A 21,248-nucleotide genomic window follows, 5' to 3' on the forward strand; every position below is an offset into this window, starting at 1 on the left:
TCATGTATACACACTCACACACATATACACACGCTCACACACACACATACACACACAGAGACACACACAGACGCACTCACACACACAGACATACTCAGACACACACACTAACACAGACACACACACATAGACACACACACACAGACACACTCACACACACATAGAACACAGAACACATACACACACTCACACACACTCACACACACTCACACACACAGACACACACACAATCTCACACAAACACACACACACACATATCACCAGTGACCACACTCCTTCTTCCACGAGATCTGTACCTCTGTCCCTAGGATCCCCCTGGAATGGTGCATATTCATCCTCTGCACACCAGAGGGTGCACGCCGGGTTGGGGGTGTAGGAGACAGTACACACAGGTGAGAAGTGGGCCACAGGAAAACGAAGCACACCATAACTGAGAGCTTGCCTGCCACACACAGTTCTGCCCATATTCTTCTTTCCTGGGCCATGAACACATGAACTGATCGAGACAGATCATGACCCTTTGCCAGTACAGACATTGCTTACCCTTCCCATGTGAAATAGTTCTCCCTACAAAGCTGGCGCTCAATAAAAGATCGGAGAATAATGGTCATGTCCAGTTCTTTTAGATGAAGAAGTGGGCAGAGAGAAATGGGGACCAGGGCTTAGGGGAGTAGAGAGTAGATGCCAGACGGAGCCTAACAGACCTAGAGCCAAGGAAAGACGTTTTATCCCCACTTCAGTTTCTTGGCCCCCAACCCAGGTCACCACTCACTTGGCGGTACTCATGGATCAGGGCTCCTTGCCGGCTTCCCAGCTAGCACAAGAGCACTGGGGACCCTGTGCCTTACACTCGTGAAACACACTTGTCAAGCAAAAGTAGAAAGCATGAATCTGAAAAACCAGGGACCGGGGAGGACTGTAGCATTAGCCAGTGCAGGGTACTGCTGAGGCCATGTCCTCTACAGCAAGGCCTGAGCTGGGATCCACTGTGAAGTGAGGGTGTCCACAAACTGTGAAGTTATGGGCATGTGTGTGTACTTGTGCCATGTGTACTGGGCTCACACCACGGACTCCAAACGCCTTAAGATTCTCAAAGATGCCCGTGAACAAACAGGTAAGGACCATCTGCTTACTTATTTAAGCCACTACCAGGGCATGGCAAGGGAGAGAGCTTCACCATCTCCAAAGTCAGCCCCTTGCAATTAATCTAGCCACTAATAAACACTCATTCCTTGAGATAACACAGGAGGCTGAGACGAGGGAGACCATCTACTACATCACAGGGACGAAGACAGAAGAGAAAGCAGGTTTCAAGCCATCTGCCCTACCCCTACCCACCTAGTAGAATGAGCTGAGCAGCCAGTGTAGCTCAATTACTGACTGGGCATCAGAGGTAGGATTGCTACTCCCAAGTCTGACAACAGAGCTACCGAGAGACACCACCATTGCACAGTGCATGGCAGCCCAGCTGCCTAACCTACTGACTGCCCTAAAACATCACACCTTGGCTACCACAGCCCATATTGTTAGAGCAGCTAGAGAACTGCTCCCTAAAGCAGCGGTCCTTCGACTTCCACAAGAGAATCCATTTGTCCTATGAGGAAGTGCCTTGGAATCTGTCCATCGGGACTGGGCTGGAAATACCACAGGTAGAATCAACAGCAACTATAAAAGCTTGGGTGCTTCTGAGCTACAGAAGATAAACTAACATACAGAGAGAGGGGGGGAGGGAAGGAGGGAGGGAGGGGAGGGAGGGAGGGAGAGAGAGAGAGAGAGAGAGAGAGAGAGAGAGAGAGAGAGAAACAGATCCAATGGCACATGCTTGATTCTGTCCCTAGGTCTCTGAATGCAACCTTTTCTTCTGGACAACAGAGCAACTGCCCCAGGCAGAGACATAGGCATAAAATAGGAAAATATGTTTTTCTCCTCTGTGTCTCCTAAACCAAGCCAATCAGAGCAGGAACATATTAGGAAACCCAGTACCTACACAAGAGCCCATGACGAGCTCTTTAAAGGAGTTGGGGTCCAGGGTTAAAGGTGTGGTTCTTGGTAGGGTACTTCTGTAGCATACAGGAAGTCATGGATTTTATAGCCAGCACCACCTAAACAGGACATGATGTAGTCCCAGTACTTGTGGAGGCAGGGAGATCAGGAAGAAGTTCAAGACCATCCTTAGCCATGGAGTACATTTGAGATCAACCTGGTCTATATGAGACTCTGTCTTAAAAAACAAACAAACAAAAGATTTGGATTCAGACAAAACATCAGAGGCTCTGTGGTAGGATAGGAAGTCCCAGTACTTTGTACACACAGCAGCCCGAGGAACATGCAGGTAGGAGCTAACCTGGAGACCTGCTGTAACACAGGCTACAGAGATAGCTCCAGGCTGGGATGCAGAATTGGCTTAGATCTAGCTCTGCTGATGATTTGAGTCATCCAGGCTCTCTCTGCTTTGCTCTCTGCGTAAATTGGCAACTTGACAAGGAACTGCATTCTAGAGCCTTGCTGTCCACGGTCCCATTGGAGGTGGTGGCACATGCCATTATTCCAAGCACTTGGGAGGCTATGGGTTCAAGGGCAGTCTGGGCTTGGGTGAGGTCCTGTCTCAGAAAACAAAACAGGGCAGCTTGCTGCTTCCTAGTCCCCGTATAGGCCACATTGGATCTCTGTGGCCACTAATCATTTATTACTGAAGCCCTTGCCCTCCCTCCACCTGATTTACATGACCCAAGGCATGGTCTCCCTTTGAGCCCAGGCAACTTAACTGAGGAGAGTGCTACCTGTGACACTCCCTCCCAAGTGTCAGACTCCTTGCCTGAGTTACTGTTCAGCATCCCAAGGGGAGGGATCAGGTATTTCAGGATTCTTCCCTTGTCATACCTCTGGGACACTCCTCCCAGGTTTGGGCTGCCTGCCTCCCACCTCAACCAGAGCACAGAGACTGTGGGAGTCACGTTTAGCCCCCTGCTAGGGAGTAGAGCGACTTTGATCCACACGTCCACCCTGGGGAGCCTCTGGATACTTGCTGTAGGCCCAGGTGGTGTTTCATCCAAACTCCCTGCAATTGTGTAGACTGGGGACTTTAGCTTGTGTTTAATGTTTACACGTATTTATTTAGCTGTGTGTGTTTATGGGCACACACCCAACATGCATATAGAGGTCAGAGGAGGAGGAGTTGGTTCCCTCCTTCTGCCATGTGCAACCCAGGGGTTAAACTCAGGTGGTTAGGCCTGGCGGCAGGAGCCTTTACCCACCAATCCCTCTCCCTATTTTGTTTTTGAGACAGGGATTTACTCGAGTCCAGGCTGGCCTTGTTGAACTCATGGCTACCCTCCTAAGCTAGGACTACAGACTCGAGCCACGTCTCCCGTCTGGAACCTTGCACACGACCCTTTCTTTTTCTCCTATGTGCTCTCCTTGCCATCTCTGTACTAAAGGGCTGGAGTCCCTTCACACCATTAACAAGTCAGTCTGCAACGGGCAGGCCACAGCTAGAAAGCGTGGGGTCTGCAGTACGGTGGAAAGTGATGTATGAACCCAGGGATCTCTCTACTTCATGTCACCAAGAAGGGCTTCCTGAAGTTTAGAGCTATGCGGCCCAGGAGACAGTTGACTCAGTGGAACATCCCTGGAAGAACACTGGCCTGTATCCTGAGCCAGAACCATCTTCTGGCTGAATTAAGTCTAGGAGATGTTGGGGTGAAGAATTGTTAACACTTTTTGAATGACAGGACTTCTCTGAGCCTTTACCAGGCTGGCACGCACTGTGTGAACCGGTGAGCATACTGCGGTGCTTTCCAAGCCTATCAGAGCCTTCTTTTCTCCCAGCATGCACAAAGGAGGGGTGGTCATTCCACAGTGGAGCCGCACTTCCCGGCTACTTCTATTCTCAGAGAAAAGGAGAAACTTGTCTTAGGACTCTGAATTGAATGACATGGGCAGCCTCATTTCCCTGCTGTAGCAGGAGTAGGGTAAAAAGACCGCCAGGGCTCTGAGAATGCCTCCAAGGGTCCAAGAGGTAATGAATGCTTAACTCTACTTTTCCAGAAGTGGAATTTGTAGTGTCTACACTGCTGGGAATTTAAATTCCAAACAGAATTTGGCAAGGAAGATTCAGGCAATCCACCCTCCATCCCTTTCCTAAGTCCCACCTCCTGTGTAGCACCTGGAGAGAGGGGCTTGATCAGGGAGCCTCTCTCTCTCTCTCTCTCTCTCTCTCTCTCTCTCTCTCTCTGAAGACATCCAGCTGTGACCACAGATGCCATTTCCGAAAGCTAAGTTTACCAGACGTCATTTCAGAACCCAGAAGGGTTTGAACACACTTCCACCTGAAGGCCATCTCCTGGAGCTTGTCCTGCACTTGTATGTGAACTCAGCCACCTTCCTCTCTGCTCCCAGGGCCAGAGGGTTACTTGGGACCCTTGGCTTGTCTTCAGCTCCCAGGGCTGAGGTTCCAGGGGCACAATAGGCTTCTGTGGCCCCGTGTCCTCACCTCCCCCAATGCCAGCTGCATTCATGGTGTTTTGCTATTGTGGAGGGAGCAGCCTGGGGGTGGTGCAGAAGGGGGTGGGCTCTTGGCACAGGGGCCGGTGCAGACGGGCTATGGTCAGCGGTCAGCATGCAAGTCACATCCACAGGCACTGCCACCGGGCCTGCCAGGCTTTGAACAGAATGGCAATGCTTGTGGACCCTGGGTCCCTTCCTAAAGTTCCTTCTTGCCACAAAGAACTTGTTGCCTTTGCACCCAGCCCCCTTAGTGGTGGCATTAGCTAGGGGGGAAGGGGGTTCTCACCTTCTCAGCCAATTGGACTAGGAAAGGCCCAAGAACACAGCCGGGGGAGGGGGGAGTTTGAGAGAGAGAGAGTTTAAGAGGTCAAGGGCTAGGATGTGAGGAGAGAGAACCAGAACCCAAGAGAGCTTTCTGGAAGTCAGGAGGCACAGCTCTACAATCCTCCATGGAAGCCATAAGCCTTTAAAGTGTGAAAAGTCCCTCTGATCTCCCCGGCCCAGGCTGTCTGCTGGCCGCCCTGATGCTCTCTTGTTTATGTAAACCTCCAACCTCTAACATACCCCCCCACCCCCGATGACAACCAAGATTCAATCTACGCACTGGGAAAGCCAGGGCCCAGAGAGATGGGAGCTCCTTTCCCCTACCATTGCTCCAGCCCCACCCACACTGAGCCCCTTCCTGGGGCGAAACTGAGGAACACAGAGAGGAAGTGGTAGGGGGTAGGTCTCACTGAACCACAGCTGGGGTCCTGGAGGTTTGAAATTTCCAAAGACAGGATCTGTGACTGATGGGCAAGCCAGTAGAGAACACATGTAAGGAATAAAGTAAGGCTGGCATGGGAGCTGAGGTAGTCCAGTTAAGGCTCATTAGGGACCCTGCCAGGTCACCGGACCTCTGGGTAATGCTAGTCTGCTCCCTTGGGTGCGCCTCTGTCCAATTATAAGCCACAATAGTGCCCCATCACTCACCCTCCTTTAACATACGCATTGTCTGTGCTTACTCCCAGCCCCCAGCCCCAGGCTTCTCATTCCCATCCTTGTGTAGAACTCAGCAAATGTTTGGTAAGATAATTAATAATGGAAAACACCCAGCCAATAGAGAAATACTCCACAAATGGTTCTCCAAAGTCATTGGTCACCTAAAGCTAGCTCCCCAAGAGACAACAGATTGTCACATAAAGGAAGATCCCAGCTAGGAACCATTCCTTGGGGCAGAGAGCATGTGTTATGGTTTATAAAGAACCTTGGCATGCAAATGTTCTCCCTCCGGGCTCTGCAGGCACCTTTCCAGTCCTGCCCCATACCCAGCCCTCCTGCACCGCTTCTATTCCACAGGGCAGCCGGGCAGCCTTAGAGGTGCGGCCTTCCGCCAGTGTTTCACATGTCAGTGAGTTCTCCTGTAAACCATGGCAGTGTTGAACCTGAGACCAAAAAGGGTGAAGTCCTGGCGCCACATCTCAACCCCAGCACACCTCAGCATATACAGGTCTTACCACACACACACCCCCGCCCCGTTACCTCTGGGTCAGAGGTGAAAGTGACCCCTGTGTGTCTCTCCCTCTACCTCCTGTCCCTCCTGCGGAGGGAAACCACAAGGGAGCAAGGGAAAGGCACAGAGGGTACCAGCAATTTCCAAAATGGAGTTTACGGGGTGTGGGGTGCTGTTGGTAGAGGGATTCTGGGAAGGCTCTGGATAAGTCCCGCAAAGGGGGCTGGGAGGTCACAGCCACCTGTGTATTTATCTAGCTGGGATCATACACTGCCCAGTAGACTTTGTAACCGAATCCACTGAACAGGCAGCCTTTGCAACACATCCCAGGTTTTGGGAGAAGGCACTAGGCAGCTGGAGCCCTCCCATCGCCACAGCCTAACCCCCCCCCCCAAGGATTTCCCTTTCATTTCCTTCCAGCCTGGGAAGGCAGGGGACAGAACAGTCTGCTAGGTCAAGCCCTCAAAAACCACTTCCTATGTGCCTGGGGGAGGGCAAGCAGCTGCAGGGTGGATCTAGGGGTTCCCAAGTGGTGGGAACAGGAGAAAAAGCCCCTGGAAGAACAACCGCTTTCCAGAGAGCCCTCCAGGTTAAGAACTATGGAGGACGGGGGGTTGGGGGGGGTCTTTTAAGCCCTTCAGAGGAGTTCAGAGCAGGCTCTGCAACCCTCCGTTCCAGCGGATAAGAGCCAGAAAAGTTGATAGAGTTGGGCGAAAGAAAGACTAGGAAGGGGCTCCCCGCCCTAGCCGCACCCAGCAGTCTGAAGAGAATCCGGAGACACCCCGAGCCTGCTTACTAGGAGCAAGACTCCAAATTCAGAGAGGGGGCGGGAGGGCCCTGCCCAGGCCTGAGCTGCTCCGGGCGGTTCTGCTGGGAGGTGACGCGCTCCGGGTGCCCCAGAGACTTCGGGCGGCAAGTTTGGCAGAGCTGATCGAAGCCAAGCCAAGCCGAGCTGGGCAATGCGGGGCCGGCCTGGGCCATGCCAGGAGGAGCAGAACAGATAGAAGAAGGCCCTGAGGCAGTGGGCGCAGGGTTGGCGCGCGCTGGGGCACCCACCTCTCCGCGCTGCAGCTGGAAGACGCTGTTAAGATAGCTGGAGTGCAGGGGAGAACCCAGCTGCTCCGGGCGGCCCTTGCCGAAGGCCAGCTCCGGGGGCGCGGCGCCGGCGGGCGGCTCGGGCCGGAAGGCATCGAAGGCACTAGCCTGGTGTGTGTCCTGGAGAGACAGGTAGACCCAGTTGAGTAGCTGGGCTGGCTGGTACACCGAGGCGGCGCTCGTGTCGATGGCAGACAGCAGGCTCATTTTGCCGTGGCGGTGCCGGCCCCTCCCCGGCCGCCCGCTCGCGCCCCCCTCCCGGCGGAGGGGCGGGCACCGGGGAGCCTGTGCCCACTGCCAGCCGCCCGGGCCCGGACGGCTATCCGCCCCGCGTCCCGCGCCTCGCGCCCTGCGCGTTGTCCGCAGCCGCCGCCGCCGCCGCCTCCCCGAACTGCAGCAGTGGGCGCGCACGGGCGGAGGAAGGAGGCAGAGAAAGTTGGGCAGGAAACTTTTGGCCCCGCCCTGCCCGCTGCCAGCCCCGCCCCTCCCGGGGATCCGCTATCTGCCTCTGTGCTGACCCCTCCGGGGACGGCTCCTAGGGTGGGGTCCACAGAGACCCCGCCCCACCCCGACCGGTTCGGCCCGGTCCTCGCTCCCCCATTGGTTGGCTCATTGAATATGGATGTAGGGGAAGGGCAAGACAAGAAAGAAGGCGGGTCCACACATATAGCGCCCCCGCCGACCCCCCAACACACACCAGGAGCAGCCCCTCCCAAGCCCCTCCCCCCTACCCTGGCTCAGCTCAGCTCCCCGGCCCGGAGCTCAGAATCAATTGGGCCCAAAGGCTCAGCCGGCTTTACTGTGGGCTGCTTCCCATCACTTCCCAGGCGCTCTCTAGTTATTTCGGTTTTTGCACCTTTCCCCCTCTCCCAGTCCCTCCTCTTGCTGTTAGTCCGATTGTATTTCTGTGACTGTCTCGATGTTCTCTAAGGACTCTTTAAATGTGTCTCGTTTAAAGCTTCCTTCTGTCTCCCTCGACACACACACACACACACACACACACACACACACACTCACATTCACACACACTCACACACTCCTCGCTATCACCATAGGACCCTCCCCCTCCCACTTAATTCCTTCCATCTGCAGAATCGCTTTGCGGACAGCCTGCGCTGAGGGGGGCCCGGGTTCCTGCCCAAGGAAGGACTCCCCTTCTCCTCCCCCCATCTCCTCGCACTTCTCCTGTTTCTGCTCCAAGCCGGCCTCCGCTTTTCTCCCCTCTTCTGCTCCCTGGTTCTCACATCAGCTCGCCCTAGTCTCTTGAAGGACTATCAGGACCCTGACCTAGAAGATCTCGGAAACCCACATCTTCCTGGTGGAGCCCTCATTGCCAGTGGCTTCCCAGATCTTGAGGCCTTCATTCACCTCACAGTCCCAGAATGGTGTGTGCTGCCCCATATCCTGGGACTAAAGAACTAGGCCAACCCTGTGGGTACTCAAGTCACCTCCATCTCGTTTGGCTCTGGAGCTATTATGCCTGGTGTTCAAATGCCAGAAAACGGACTTCCGAGTAGCCACCTCACCTCTGCCAACCAGCCTGTGTTCTCTGTAACGTGGGAAAGGTTATATTCACGCTGAGTATCTGTTGAGTGGAAGCATGAGTGCAGTAAATCGAAGCTGTTTCAGGAATGTCCTTTGTCCCCTCCAACCAGCCACAAAGCCAGGGCACCTCAGCTCATCTTGGACCCAACAGCTTTTCAGTGTGACCGAGAGCTAGCCTGAGTCACCAACCAACCAAGAGACCCTTTGATCTCCGCGTTTTGAACCAGTTCGCCTATCAAACAATTGGCAGTTACTAACTCAAATGACGACATTTATGCCAATAAAATCTTAATATATTTCTTCATCCAAGACATATCTATAAGCCGGATGTAGTGGTGCATATCTGAAATCCCAGCATCAGGGAGGTGAGACTTGAGACAGGAGGATCAGAAGTTCAAGGTCTTCCTTGTCTGTGTAGTAAGCTTGCCAGCCTGGGCTGGGTGGGTTGGTCTGGTGCTTCTGTGTATTCAAATGCTAAATTCTGTACCCCAAGTTCTGGTTACTCCAAGATGAGCAGATCCTCCTGCATATCATCTTCTGTTGCAAAAACCTTGCCCCCCAAGTGTTGTGGATTTGGTCTGATGCCGGCATTATGTTAATTGGGTTCCCAAAATTGCATGAGAATCCTAATGGAAGATATTGAAGGTCCCTGCCCCCAGTTGGTTCTGATTGGTAAGTAAGGTTGCTGGAGGCCAGTGGCTGGGCAGGGAGACAGAGGTGGGACTTTAGGATTCTAGGGCAATGGGACAGAGAGAGGAAGAAGACTCAGAACCACCATGGCGGCCAGAAAAGGAGTAAGGAGCAGGCCTGAGAAGTGCAGAAGAAAGAGCGAACCAATCATGTAAGAGCCGAGGAAAGAGTGGCCCCAGCGCCCCTGCCCTCCTGCACCCCCAGACCTTTGGGTCTAGGGGAGCAAAGACGGAATATAGATTTTAGTAAGCAATAACTCAGGAGTATCGGAGGGAAGGTATTAGCCACACGGAAGTTTGGGAGTGGCCCAACCATTGAGCTGTTTAAGGCATATTAAAATATAAGGCTGTGGTGTGTGGTGTGTGTGTGTGTGTGTGTGTGTGTGTGTTTCATCCAGGAGCCTAAGAACATTGGGGCAGATGGCGAGGAACGTGTGCTGCCAGGTTGATATGAATGAATGGTCTACCGCTGTCCATGATTGGTTAATAAAGAGGCCTGTATCCTGTAGCTAGGCAGAAGAAAGGTAGGCGGGGCTTCAGTTCCCAGGCTTGGGGTCTGAGGTAGGGACTGTTGAGGGAGAAGAAGATGGGAGAAGGGAGAAGGATGTCACCAAGGGTAGGTGGATTGTGAGCTCATGGCCTTGAGGGTCAGCCTGTTGGAGTAGAAGCAGCCCAGGCAGAACATGGTAGGCGATATCTTGGGGATCTCCACAGGGAAATAGACGAAATAGCATAGCGGATTGGTATCTACTCAGCTCTAATGCTTTAAAGTTTATAAATATCACAGTTTTATGTCTTTTGTTTGGGAACTAAATGATCTAAGGTAGGGTAGAAACCCCTAAATATTATTATTTTATTATTTTATTATTATTATATTATTACCATGACATCGGGCTACATGAGACCTTGTTTCAAGCAAGGCAGAACACCTGAGCATCTCTACATTTCTGCAAGAGATTTTGAGCTCCCAAATATGGCCAGGATATGAAACCACCCTCACCAGCGTTTATAAAGACAAGTGAGAAGGGCTGGAGAGATAGATGGCTCAGCCACTAAGAGCAAGTGTTGCTTTTGCAGAAGACCTGAGTTTGGTTTCCACTGCCCTTTCTGCTGGTTCACAGTCACAAAAGTTCCAACTCCAAAGACTCTGATCCCCTCTTCTGGTCTCTCTGGGCACCCAAACTCAACATGACCATACACTGTACCTCATCACATGCTCACACATACATGCACATATTCCAAGTAAAGTACGTTTTTACAAAGATTGGTGTGTTGGGGATTGGTTCTAGTGCTTTGAATTAATCCAGTCCCAAATATTGGAAATCTGTGTGTCCAAATACTGAAGGTCCTTGTCCCCAAGTGGTTTTTGATCAGTCAATAAAGAGCCAGCAGCCAAAGGCTGGGGGGAGAGGAGAGGGGGGAGAGGGAGAGGGAGAGGGAGGGAGAGGGAGAGGGGGGAGAGGGAGAGGGAGAGGGAGAGGGAGAGAGGTGTGGAACTTTTAGATTGGTGAGGGCTAGTAACTGGAAAGGAGGAAGAAGAGAGATTGCCATGTGTCAGAGGTAGACAGATCAGAGTTAGAGCTGCAGAAAAAACTCATCAAAGACGCAGGTGGGAAGGGAAATCAGCCCTATGGGAGGGGCTGCCCAGAAGGTCACAGGGCAGCCAACACAGATTTAAAAAGTCTTGAGGCAGGAGAACTGGAGGGAAATGCATGCTAGCCGAGGGGAGGATTAGAACTGCTCTGCCTTTGAGCTAGTGAAGGCATATTTAAAATTAACTGGTGTGTGTGTGTGTGTGTGTGTGTGTGTGTGTGTGTGTGTGTGTGTGTGTGTGTGTTCCATTTGCAAATCCAGATAGCTCTTGGGCGGGTGTGCGCATGTAACCCATCGGGAGCGCAAATTGGTTTTACTAATTACCGCTACATCAGTAATATCTTCCGACTGCAGAGTGGGTGGTTGGGAAGCCCAGAGGAGAGCCTGAGATGCCCAGCAACTCTTGGCTTTCTTTATCTCCCCAATTTTCTGGATGAAGTCACCTCTTGGTATCACGAATAATGATATTTCCCCCTAATATAAATTGCAGGGCCAGATTGCTTTTAGAGTTCATACACGTAACTACCACTCTTGCCTTGAGACTAAGAGTCTGACACCTACTTAAAGAGAGACACTGGTCTCTTCCTGGCCTCCAGAATGATTTTGATGCCAGAGGGTACTTGTTTTAAGTGATGACCTCTGCTTCTTTCTCCCCTCCCTCTCCTTGCAGTTTCTATCCAGAGCCCGGTTCATGACTAGGGGTTGGTAGGGAAATATTTGGTGGGTTGCGAGGTAGGCAGATGGAAGGATAGTAAGATTAGGCTCCTTCGAAACCTGGGTGGCCTCTGTGGGTGTGTACGTCTCTGGTTCCCTCCGTCCTCAGCACATGTTGCTCAACATGTGGGCTCCGTCCTGAGTAAATGATCAGTAAATGTGAGCAACCTATGGGCAGTTTGTTTGGATAGCAGCTAGCTGGCCTGAGGTCAGTCTCCAGATGGCAAAAACTACCAATTTCCTGAGATAGCATGAGCTTTGGGATGGGTAGAAGTAAAAGGAGGGAACCAGAGGGCTGGTACTCAGCCAATAGGCTGGGCCGGACCCCCTGTGCCTCCCTGCCTAGACACACACACCTTAACGAGAGGCAGTGTTGTGGCCCAGGCAAGGCAAGGGACTTGCAGGAGTCACACAGTAACTGCTCCTAACCATACCGGTTCCCTACAGGTCCTACACTGGCAGCTTTGTCCCAGCTTGGAACTGGAGTAGGAGAGAGTGTTGGTGTGAGGCTCCAGTCTCTGCCTCCTTCTCACACTCCTTCCTGAGGAGTCTACTCTACGGTCTACAAGAGGGGACCAGAGAGAGAAGAAATCGGGATTCGGAGAAGCTTGGGCAGGTTCCTATCCTCAGTTTAAACTAAGGAGTTCTAGTCTACCCATCCCCACCCACTTCTCCAGGGACTGGTGGGGCTAAAAAAGTGTCTGCACCGTGTGATAGAGAAGAGTGGCACCGGGCACTTCAATAACAATAATATTCATGCTGTCTAGGAAAAATGAGGAAGGAGGTAGAGGGGACATCTCTATCCTGAAGTCACCCAGGAAGTGGGTCTGAGAAGCATTAGAAGGACTTTGGACCAAGAACTCAGAGGCATAAAGAGTAGGAAGACCTGGAGGAAGAAGAGGGAGTTGAGCCTGGGGAGGGGCCTGTAAGGCAAAGGAATGTGTGGGGAAGCCGGAGCTTACAAGCTAGGCTGCTTATCTCTGCAAAACAATGCCTGGTGATTTATCACTCTAAGAAATCCAGGAATCTGAGGATCTCTCCGTTCCCCTATAGCATCAGGAATACAAGGAAGTGCCCATATCGGACAAGGCTTAGGTTCTTCTCCCCCTGGGCCAGGGCCAGGCACTTGGGTGTTTTCAGACCGTGTGTTGACACAGAAGGTGTCAGTTTACAGCAGAGAGGGCAAAATGACAAATGCTCTCCCTGCTCTGGTTCCTGCCCCATCCCCCACCAGGATAGCTCTCTCTAGGGCAGAGGGATCTTCCCCGGATCTGACTTCTGCTCTTCTTGCAATGCTCCAGGTTCCCATTCACAAGAAGCTGGCATTAATCCACAAAGTGAAAATTCCTTTGCACCCCAGCTTCCTGTTCCCCTTCCGTGCATGTTTACACTGAAGGCAACTTCTTATCCGGGGACACACACCCTTGTCATCGGGGCACATAGCTTACTAGACATTAGCTAGAGTTTACCTCCACTGACCCCAGATACCCCTCTGCAGGGAACAGATGGTAAAGCCATAGAGCAGCCTGACCACTCTAGAGCCTTCACACAGACTCCTGACCAGCCTTTAAGAGAGCAGCAAGAGACCAGAGATGTAGCTCAACTGAAAATTGTTTGCCTAGCATGTGTGAGGCTTTGTATTACACACCCATCCCTGGTGGGGGGGGGGGGGGAGGGGAGGGAGAGGGGGGGAGGGGGAGGGGGAGGGGGAGGGAGGGAGGGGGAGGGAGAGGAGAGGGAGAGGAGAGGGAGAGGGGAGGGGGAGGAGAGAACAACCACCAACTGCTTCTCACAACCTGCAGCCTGGGATACTGAGCCCCAAGGTTGGTGATTGTGCTCACTTTTGGCCTCCCTCTCCCTCTCCCTCTCCCTCTACCCCTCCCTCTCCCTTTCCCTCTCCCTCTCCCCCTTTCCCTCCCTCTCCCTCTTCTTCTCCCCCCCCCCCACTTAGAGACCAAACTCTCCCTAGCTATGAGACATCAATAAGCTGAGTGTCCCACCTGAACAGTGTCCTGTTGGGGGTAGGGGTGGGGACTCCTACTGTTGCTCGAATCCCAGGATCACTCAGAAGGGCACAAGTGGCCCAAGGGCCTGCTACTACTGGCAGGCTTCAGCAGGTATCTGCTCGGTCTCAGGGCTGCAGTACACTGAGGGTGAGCAAGAGAAGGACAACCTGTATGCTGATGGCCTGGACACCTGCACATGGAGCCCAGTCAACACAACAGACTCTCTAAGTTTCAGGAACCTGGAAGTTTTAGAGCCAGGCCTAGGAGCAAGATACCAAACAGTAGTGGGGGGCAGCAGCCACTCTGCTCCCACCCTCGGATTTCACACCCATTTCTGAGAAGTGAAAAGAGGGAAAGGAAAGGCAAGTGGTATGAATTCCTTCAACCATCCGTCAGCAAGAGGGACCCCAGGTCTCCAGTGGATGCTGGCTACTCCAGAGAGAGCGAGAGCGAGCAAGAGAGAGAGAGAGAGCGAGAGAGAGAGAGAGAAAGAGAGAGAGAGAGAGAGAGAGAGAGAGAGAGAGAGAGAGAGAGAGAGAGAGAGAGAGGGAGAGAGAGGGAGAGGGTGAGAGAAGAGAGAGAAGGGAGAGAGAGAGGAGAGAGAGAGAGAGAGAGAGAGAGAGAGAGAGAGAGAGAGAGAGAGATGCCTCCCAGGTCTAACACATGTGGAGCCCATCCTCCAGATGGGTGTGACTACTGGCTTGCCCCATGCCTCTATAACAGGCTCCTAAGGGAGTCTTCCTGCAGTATCTCTCTTCAAGATCAGCTCACCAGACCTTTTGTGATCACTCAGGGTCAGTGGTCCAAACAAGAACATGGCCTCCCGTGCGTCACAGCAGTGGGGAGCAGTCTGTAGTTCTCCTGTGCTATGGCTTCTGTGACATCTGTCTGAGAGATGGGATGAAGATGCCAGCCCTGAAACCGAGTGAGCAGAACTCTCTCTTTTACTTTGAGAAAATCCTTGTCAGCATCAAAGAGCCAAGGGGAAGTTGATGGGCAATTGATGGCTGCCTCCCTGGTCTTCCTATATCTTCTATACATACCCATTCAGAGTCTTTCTGTGCTAGCTATCGTCGTGGAGTCCTAATACTGGCATGGCATTCAGGGGCTTGCCAGTACTTCATTCCTGACCCTCCGTCTACATTCTACCTGAAGCGTCTCCCAGCTCTAACACACGTGGACCCCATCCTCCAGGTGAGTGAGGAAACTGGATTCCCCCCAGGCCTCTAGAACAGCGGGATCTTTCTGCAGTATCTCCCCACTGCAAGAGCAGCTGGAAACTGACATCTTGTGATCGTAACCCCCACCCTACCTACTAGACAGCTCCCCTCTGTTCTTGACTCTTCGATGGATGTTTGCATGGCGTGACAGGTGTAAAGCCCATCCTCCTCTCGCTTCCCACCCAGCCCACCACTGGACTGTGAGCTGCTTGGCGGCTATAATCTCCTCTGCTCGCTCCTCTCTGCACCACAGCAAGCCTTCTGTTTACTTAAGGGATGAAGTAATAAACTCAGTATGTCCTTGTGGTTTACAGGCTCAGATACGCAGACTATCGGTCATGTCATGGGACAGCTCAGAGACACGGGGATTGAGGAATTGCAAGAAGCCCCGGCAGGGAATGCGAACTGCCAGCATGTGCTGACCATCTGTGTCCTCGAAACGTTTGAATGTGCCCCAAGGTTCATGTCCTGGACATGTAATCCCTGCAGGATCGGTATCGAGAGGTGGAGCTCTCACAAGGCAGTTAGATGCTGGGGTTGTAGCTCTAAAGCAGAATGTTTGCCAAGCGTGTGTGAGACTCTGGGTTCCATTGCCCACATCTCAAAAGAAGAACAATGATTAGGTCACAGGGGCTCTGCCTCCTGAGTGGACTGATATCACTTTGAAGGGATGGGGCTTATCATAAATGCCTGTTGGCCTAGTCAGGTCACTATGCTGTGATGAAACACCACCATCTAAAGCAAGCTGGGGAGGAGAGGGTTTATTTGACTTACATTTTCACAGAGAAGTCTGTCACTGAAAGAAGTCAGGGCCGGAACTCAAGCAGGCCTGAAACCTGGAGGCAGAAGCTGATCAGAGGCCATGGAGGGGTGCTGCCTGCTGGCTTGCTCCTCGAGGCTTGTTCAACCTGATTTCCTATAGAACCCAAGACCACCAGCCCAGGGGTGGCACCACCCACGATGGGCTGGGCCCTCCTACACCAATCACTAATCAAGAAATGCTTTTCAGTCAGATCTTTTTTTTTTTTTTTTTTTTTTTTTTCCGGGGGCTGGGGACCGAACCCAGGACCTTGCGCTTCCTAGGCAAGCGCTCTACCACTGAGCCAAATCCCCAACCCCTCAGTCAGATCTTATAGAGACGTTTTCTCGGTCGAGGTTTCTTCCTTTCAGATGACTTCTGTCAAGCTGACATAAAACTAGCCAGCCCAACGTTTTCTGCCTCCCTCTGGCATGTGTGAGTGTGTATGCGCAATTCTATGACGGTGTGCGTGCATGTGAGTACGCCTGCATTGCACCCGTGTCTCAGTCACTCAGTACCTTCTGTTTAAGGCAGGGTTTCTTACTGAAATCACAGAGGCTGAGGCAAAGGGACCTCAGTGATCGGCAGTTAATGCAGAGACCCAGAAATGGGCAAAGCAGTAAGAACAATGACTACTGGTTGCTCAGCACTGAGTGGGTCTCTCCATTTATCCTTCTCCTAAGGCTCAGGAAACACCAGGGGAGAGAGGGTGGAAAGAATGAGGACAGTCTTTCTACATAGTGAGTTTCAGGCTTGGGCCAAGAGTGAGACCCTGCTTCAATGTTCCCCCTACAACAACAACAACAACAACAGCAACAACAAAGTACTTAGACGTAGTGTCTGCTGCTAGGCACGCAGTGCCGTAGGGCCAAGCTCAGCCAGTGAGCCCACCTCCTCTCAAGTTGTCCGCTGTCCCATTATGTATGACCATAGACTCTTCCCAACCCCTCCTCCCAACCTCCCCCTCCCACACACACGTATTTAACTTCCTGCAACTCTAGTTCTCCAGTCAGCGTTGAGGGAGATCATCCATTTTGAGATGCCCCTTCCTGGGAAAACACATTGAAAGCCAAATGAAAGACTGAGGGGGAAGGGCCCTGCTCTTCCTCCCATTCCAACAGAAGCATCCGCATCTGAGTCTTGGGGTGAAGATGGTGGAGGAGCAGCCTCTATAAGGGTCACAGCTCAGCTCAACTGTGGTAATGAAGGATCCCCTGAGCTTCGGAGGGTGGCTTGTGCTGACCAGAATCTTGAGAAGAGAGTTTGACTGTGTTGGTCTTTATTGCATGTGTTCAGACGTATGTGTGTGGGTTTCTTTGTGTGTGTGCACACATGCACATATACATGTACTTTTGTCCTCATAGAGTTTCATGGTGGAGAGGACAGACATGACCTGAAGAGATGGCCGGACCTGGGTGGTGGATGGTCTTGAAGAGCGGGGCAGAGGTGGAGGCTGAAAGGCGTTCAGGGAGGAAGAGGTGTGATCAGCGTGGTCTGTCAGGACACTGGCTGCTGTGTGAGCTTGGTCTGGTCTGGAAGGGAGAGGAGTTATTCATTTACCCAAATTCACAGATTCTCCACTTTGTGTGTCAGAGCCCATGTGTTCCATTGAGAAGGTCAGACTGACTCCATGACAGGCTTCAAATTGGCAGTTAAGAAGACTAGGCCTAAATCTCTGTTTCCAAGAACTGGGCAAGTCCAGGCAAGTACACACCTCAGAAACTACCCTGCCACCTGGCCTGAGGCAAGGACAATGGGTGGGCAGCAGTTTCCAGACTTCCTCAGCTTCTTCCTCAGCAACAGTTTCCAGACCTTTCCAGCAAGTTCCCAGTCACCACACCCCAGTAATGGAATGTCTATAGAGATGGGTCCAACAGATTAACATAGAGGTCACCTACCCCGGAATTCCCTAATGCACTTTAAATCAGACCTGCAAGCTCACTTGGTTGTCTCTCTATCTTGGTAATGGGAGACCCCAGCATGCTGGACTTCTGCAGAATAAAACACTCTGCATTTACATACTATTTAAGTCTGAGGTACCATTCTTCGGCGAGTCATGGACCCTTACATCATGTGCTGGAAATAAGATCATCAATGTAAAATAGGAAAGTTTGTAACTTCGGTAAGCTTCCACTTTATAGGACAGACTTAGACCATAAGTAAGGAAGTGTGATAAACAGCACAGTAGAAAGTGTGGACCCTGGTAAGGCCCCATTGCTGAGCACACAATACACTCTGGTTGCAAGACAGAGCCATCAAGCTGGAACTGACAGAGAACTTCCTTCCAGCTGGCTAAACTGCATAGTCTTAAAATGTGCTGTGCACGTCACTGGGGGAGAAAAGCCATCAGTGATATTACCCTACATGTTCCATTACAAACCTGTCAGGAAAGCCGCACTCTCTGATGCAATAATGGCAATTGGTTTTAATTGGAGTTGAGACCTGAGGCACAGGAAGGACTTCAGGCTGGTACCATAAACGTGGTCACATGCTTATGACTAAGACAGTCATTGGCCCAAGGCAATACCTACAACTGTTATCTTGTTATGTGTTAAACATTCATGGATAGATAGATGGATGAATAGATAGGTAGACAGATAGATATAGATAGTTAAATAGATAGATAGATAGATAGATAGATAGATAGATAGATAGATAGATAGATAGAAAGATAAGGATGGATAGGTAGGTAGATAAATAGATATAAATGGGTAGACTAATAAATGATTGATAGATACAGATAGATACATAGATAGATAGATAGATAGATATGTAGATAAATAGATATGAATGGATAGATAAAAGATAGATGATAGATAGATAGATAGACAGACAGACAGACAGAAGATAGAGTGCCAGCCTCTACTGAAGTGGAAATTTAACAGTTCTTTGGAAAGTCAGTTGTGTTGGATGGTGTTTTGCTGGGGCAAACACATGAAGGAGTGTTTTCCTGAAGTGGACATAGGTGAAAGGATGTTCCACTAAAGCAAGCATGTGAAAGGACACATGATGGATTCTTTGCTATGACATGCATATATTAGTCCACCTTACAGTGCATGGCTGAGCTCCATTTGCCGGGACCTCATAGAGAGAAACGCACCAAAAAACTTCTGGTGGCGTGCTGCGGTTTCTCGCTGCTTCCAAGGACTCGGGCTGAATGGCAGAGTGATGTCAGCTGAGACAGAATCACGTGCTGAGGCAAGGCCTGTGGAAGACACGTGATGTTTGGCGGGTATAGAAAGGACCGACAGACAATGACAGGGGCTGAGCTTGGCTTTCTTTTAGAGCTGGCTGAGCAATGCTTGTGAATCTCGAGTCTTCGATGATCTTTGCTTCACTGAGAGAGGCAGAGCTGAGAACTTTTCCTGGAGTTCCTGTTGGCCTTGGTCCTTCCTGCTACTTGTGCTGAGGCTGAGGCCTAGCTGTTCCTGCTAGGACATGCCACTGCTGCTGCTAACTCTACCAAAAGGACTGCTGATAGATCGATAAAGTGTTTGCGACTGGATTGAGCTGCTGGTACTGACTCCTGTGAACTGGACTGCCAATTTCCTGACAACACAGATTGCTCCAAAGAATCCTTTCTAAACAGGTTCACTTCCCCTGTATCCTTTCCTTCCCAAACCTCTGGTGAGTGTTGGGCTAAAAGGGCGGTTAAAAGTAGGATTTGAAATTGTGTTCGCAGCCTTCACCGCGCTGCCTCTGGCTTTGCTGAACTCCAGCCAAAGAAGAACAGGGGGGGTGGGGGGTGGGGGGCGGGGGGGGTGTAAGTAAGGAGGTGCCCATACCATGGCTCGTAAATCCATTGGTGGTAAAGCACCCAGGAAACAACTGACTACAGAAGCCACTCGCAAGGATGCGCCTTCTACCGGAGGAGTGAAGAAACCTCATCGTTACAGGCCTGGTACTGTAGCACTCCGTGAATCAAACGCATTCAGAAGTCCACTGAACTTCTGATTCGCAAGCTCCCCTTTCAGCGTCTGGCGGGAGAAATGGCTCAGGACTTCAAAACAGACCTGCGCTTACGGAGCGAAGCTATTGGTGCTTTGCAGGAGGAAAGTGAGGCCTGTCTGGTTGGCCTTTTTGAAGATACCAACCTGTGTGCTATCCATGCCAAACGTGTAACAATTACGCCAAAGGATATCCAGCTAGCACGCTGCATACGTGGAGAACATGCTTAAGAGTCCACTATGAGGGGAAGCATCTCATTCTCAAAAATATTTTTTCCTCTTCTTTCTGTTATTAGTTCTGAATGTTAGATATTTTTTCCATGGGGTCAAAGGTACCTAAGTCTATGGTTGGGAGTGGAAACACAGGGGACAGAATCAGGTATTGGCAGTTTCTCCACGTTCATTTGTGTGTGAATTTTTAATATAAATACAAGATGTAAAGCATTAATGTAAGCAAAATGTTTCAGTGAACACATTTCAACAGCTCAACTTTATAACAATTATAAATAAACCTGCTAGAATTTTCTGGACAAGTTGCCAACATTTGGAATTTTTTTTTTTTTAAAGAACAAGAAAATTTCTTATTGTCGGCAACTAAATGGTGTTTGTAGCATTTTATCATACAGTAGATTCCATCCACTCACTACACTTTTCTAACAGAGTTGTCCTACATGCAAGTACATGTTTTTAACGTTGTCTGTCTCTGTGTTGTTCCTGTAAGTTTGCTATTAAAATATATTAAACTAAAAAAAAAGTAGGATTTTGAAAAAAATTAAAGTTATACTCAACCTCAAACCAAAAAAAGCCTCTCTTGTCCATGCTCAGCAGCGAATGCAGAGACTCACAAGTGGCCAAAGTACTATGAGCGGTGACTATCAGTGCTCTCAGCGCTAAGTGGGACCTCTCTATCAATCCCACCCCCAAGGCCCAGGAAGCAGCAGGAAAGAGGCGGGGCTGTAAGAGCCGTAAAGTGCTGTCTTCCAGACACGATCCGGCCATTGCACACATGAACTGACTGTGGCTATGGCTACCAGCCGAGATGGAGCCAACAAGATTAGTCAGCGTTCCAATAGGCAGCCCTGACTGACCTCTGTATGCTATTAAAAAAGAAAGCAGAAAGGAGAAATGAACTTGGTGTGTCATTTAAAAACAGAAAGAAGAGCCATGAAGCAGGGAGGGGTACGGGCTGGGATGGATATGATTGTTATCCATGGTTGACATGTTTGAAAGTGTCAATGGCTGAAGAAGAGAGATTGGATTAAGAAACACTAAAAGAAAATCCAGAATAGCAAAGCAAGAAGGTGGGATAGGAAAGTCCAGGTGTGAGGGCTGAGCCTACAGCTTAGCTGGTGGAACACTGGGGTAGCATCCATAAGGCCCTAGACTCAATCTCCAGAAACCAGGCATCGTGTTGCAGGCCTGCTGCGATCTGAACGCTTGGTGAAGACAGAGGGTAAGGAGTTCAAGGTCCTCCCCAGCAACATAGTAAGCTTGAGGTAAGCCTCAAACTGTGCCTTCAAAAGAAGAAAAGGAGGGGGGAGGAGGAAGAGAAGGAAGAGGAGGAGGAGGAGAAACAGAAGGAGGACAAGGAGACAGAGAGGGAAACGGAAAGATAAAGAAGAATCCACTCGGACATGATGGC

General features: G+C 50.9%; 1 protein-coding gene and 1 pseudogene across 1 annotated transcript in view; one reads left to right on the top strand and one right to left on the bottom strand.

Moving 5' to 3' along the window:
- Window positions 1-7,459, bottom strand: part of Zcchc24 (zinc finger CCHC-type containing 24) — a 53,254-nt gene extending 45,795 nt beyond the window's left edge. Inside the window, exon 1 of the mRNA XM_032918960.1 lies at window positions 7,055-7,459. Coding sequence (XP_032774851.1) covers window positions 7,055-7,300 — 246 coding nt within the window. The 5' untranslated portion in view covers window positions 7,301-7,459. The remainder of the gene's footprint in view (window positions 1-7,054) is intronic.
- An 11,986-nt stretch (window positions 7,460-19,445) lies between these two features.
- LOC116914922 lies at window positions 19,446-19,837 on the top strand (annotated as a pseudogene).
- The last annotated feature ends 1,411 nt before the right edge of the window (window positions 19,838-21,248 follow it).

This window comes from Rattus rattus, chromosome 13 (genome assembly GCF_011064425.1).
Source record: "Rattus rattus isolate New Zealand chromosome 13, Rrattus_CSIRO_v1, whole genome shotgun sequence".
Classification (NCBI taxonomy): domain Eukaryota; kingdom Metazoa; phylum Chordata; class Mammalia; order Rodentia; family Muridae; genus Rattus; species Rattus rattus.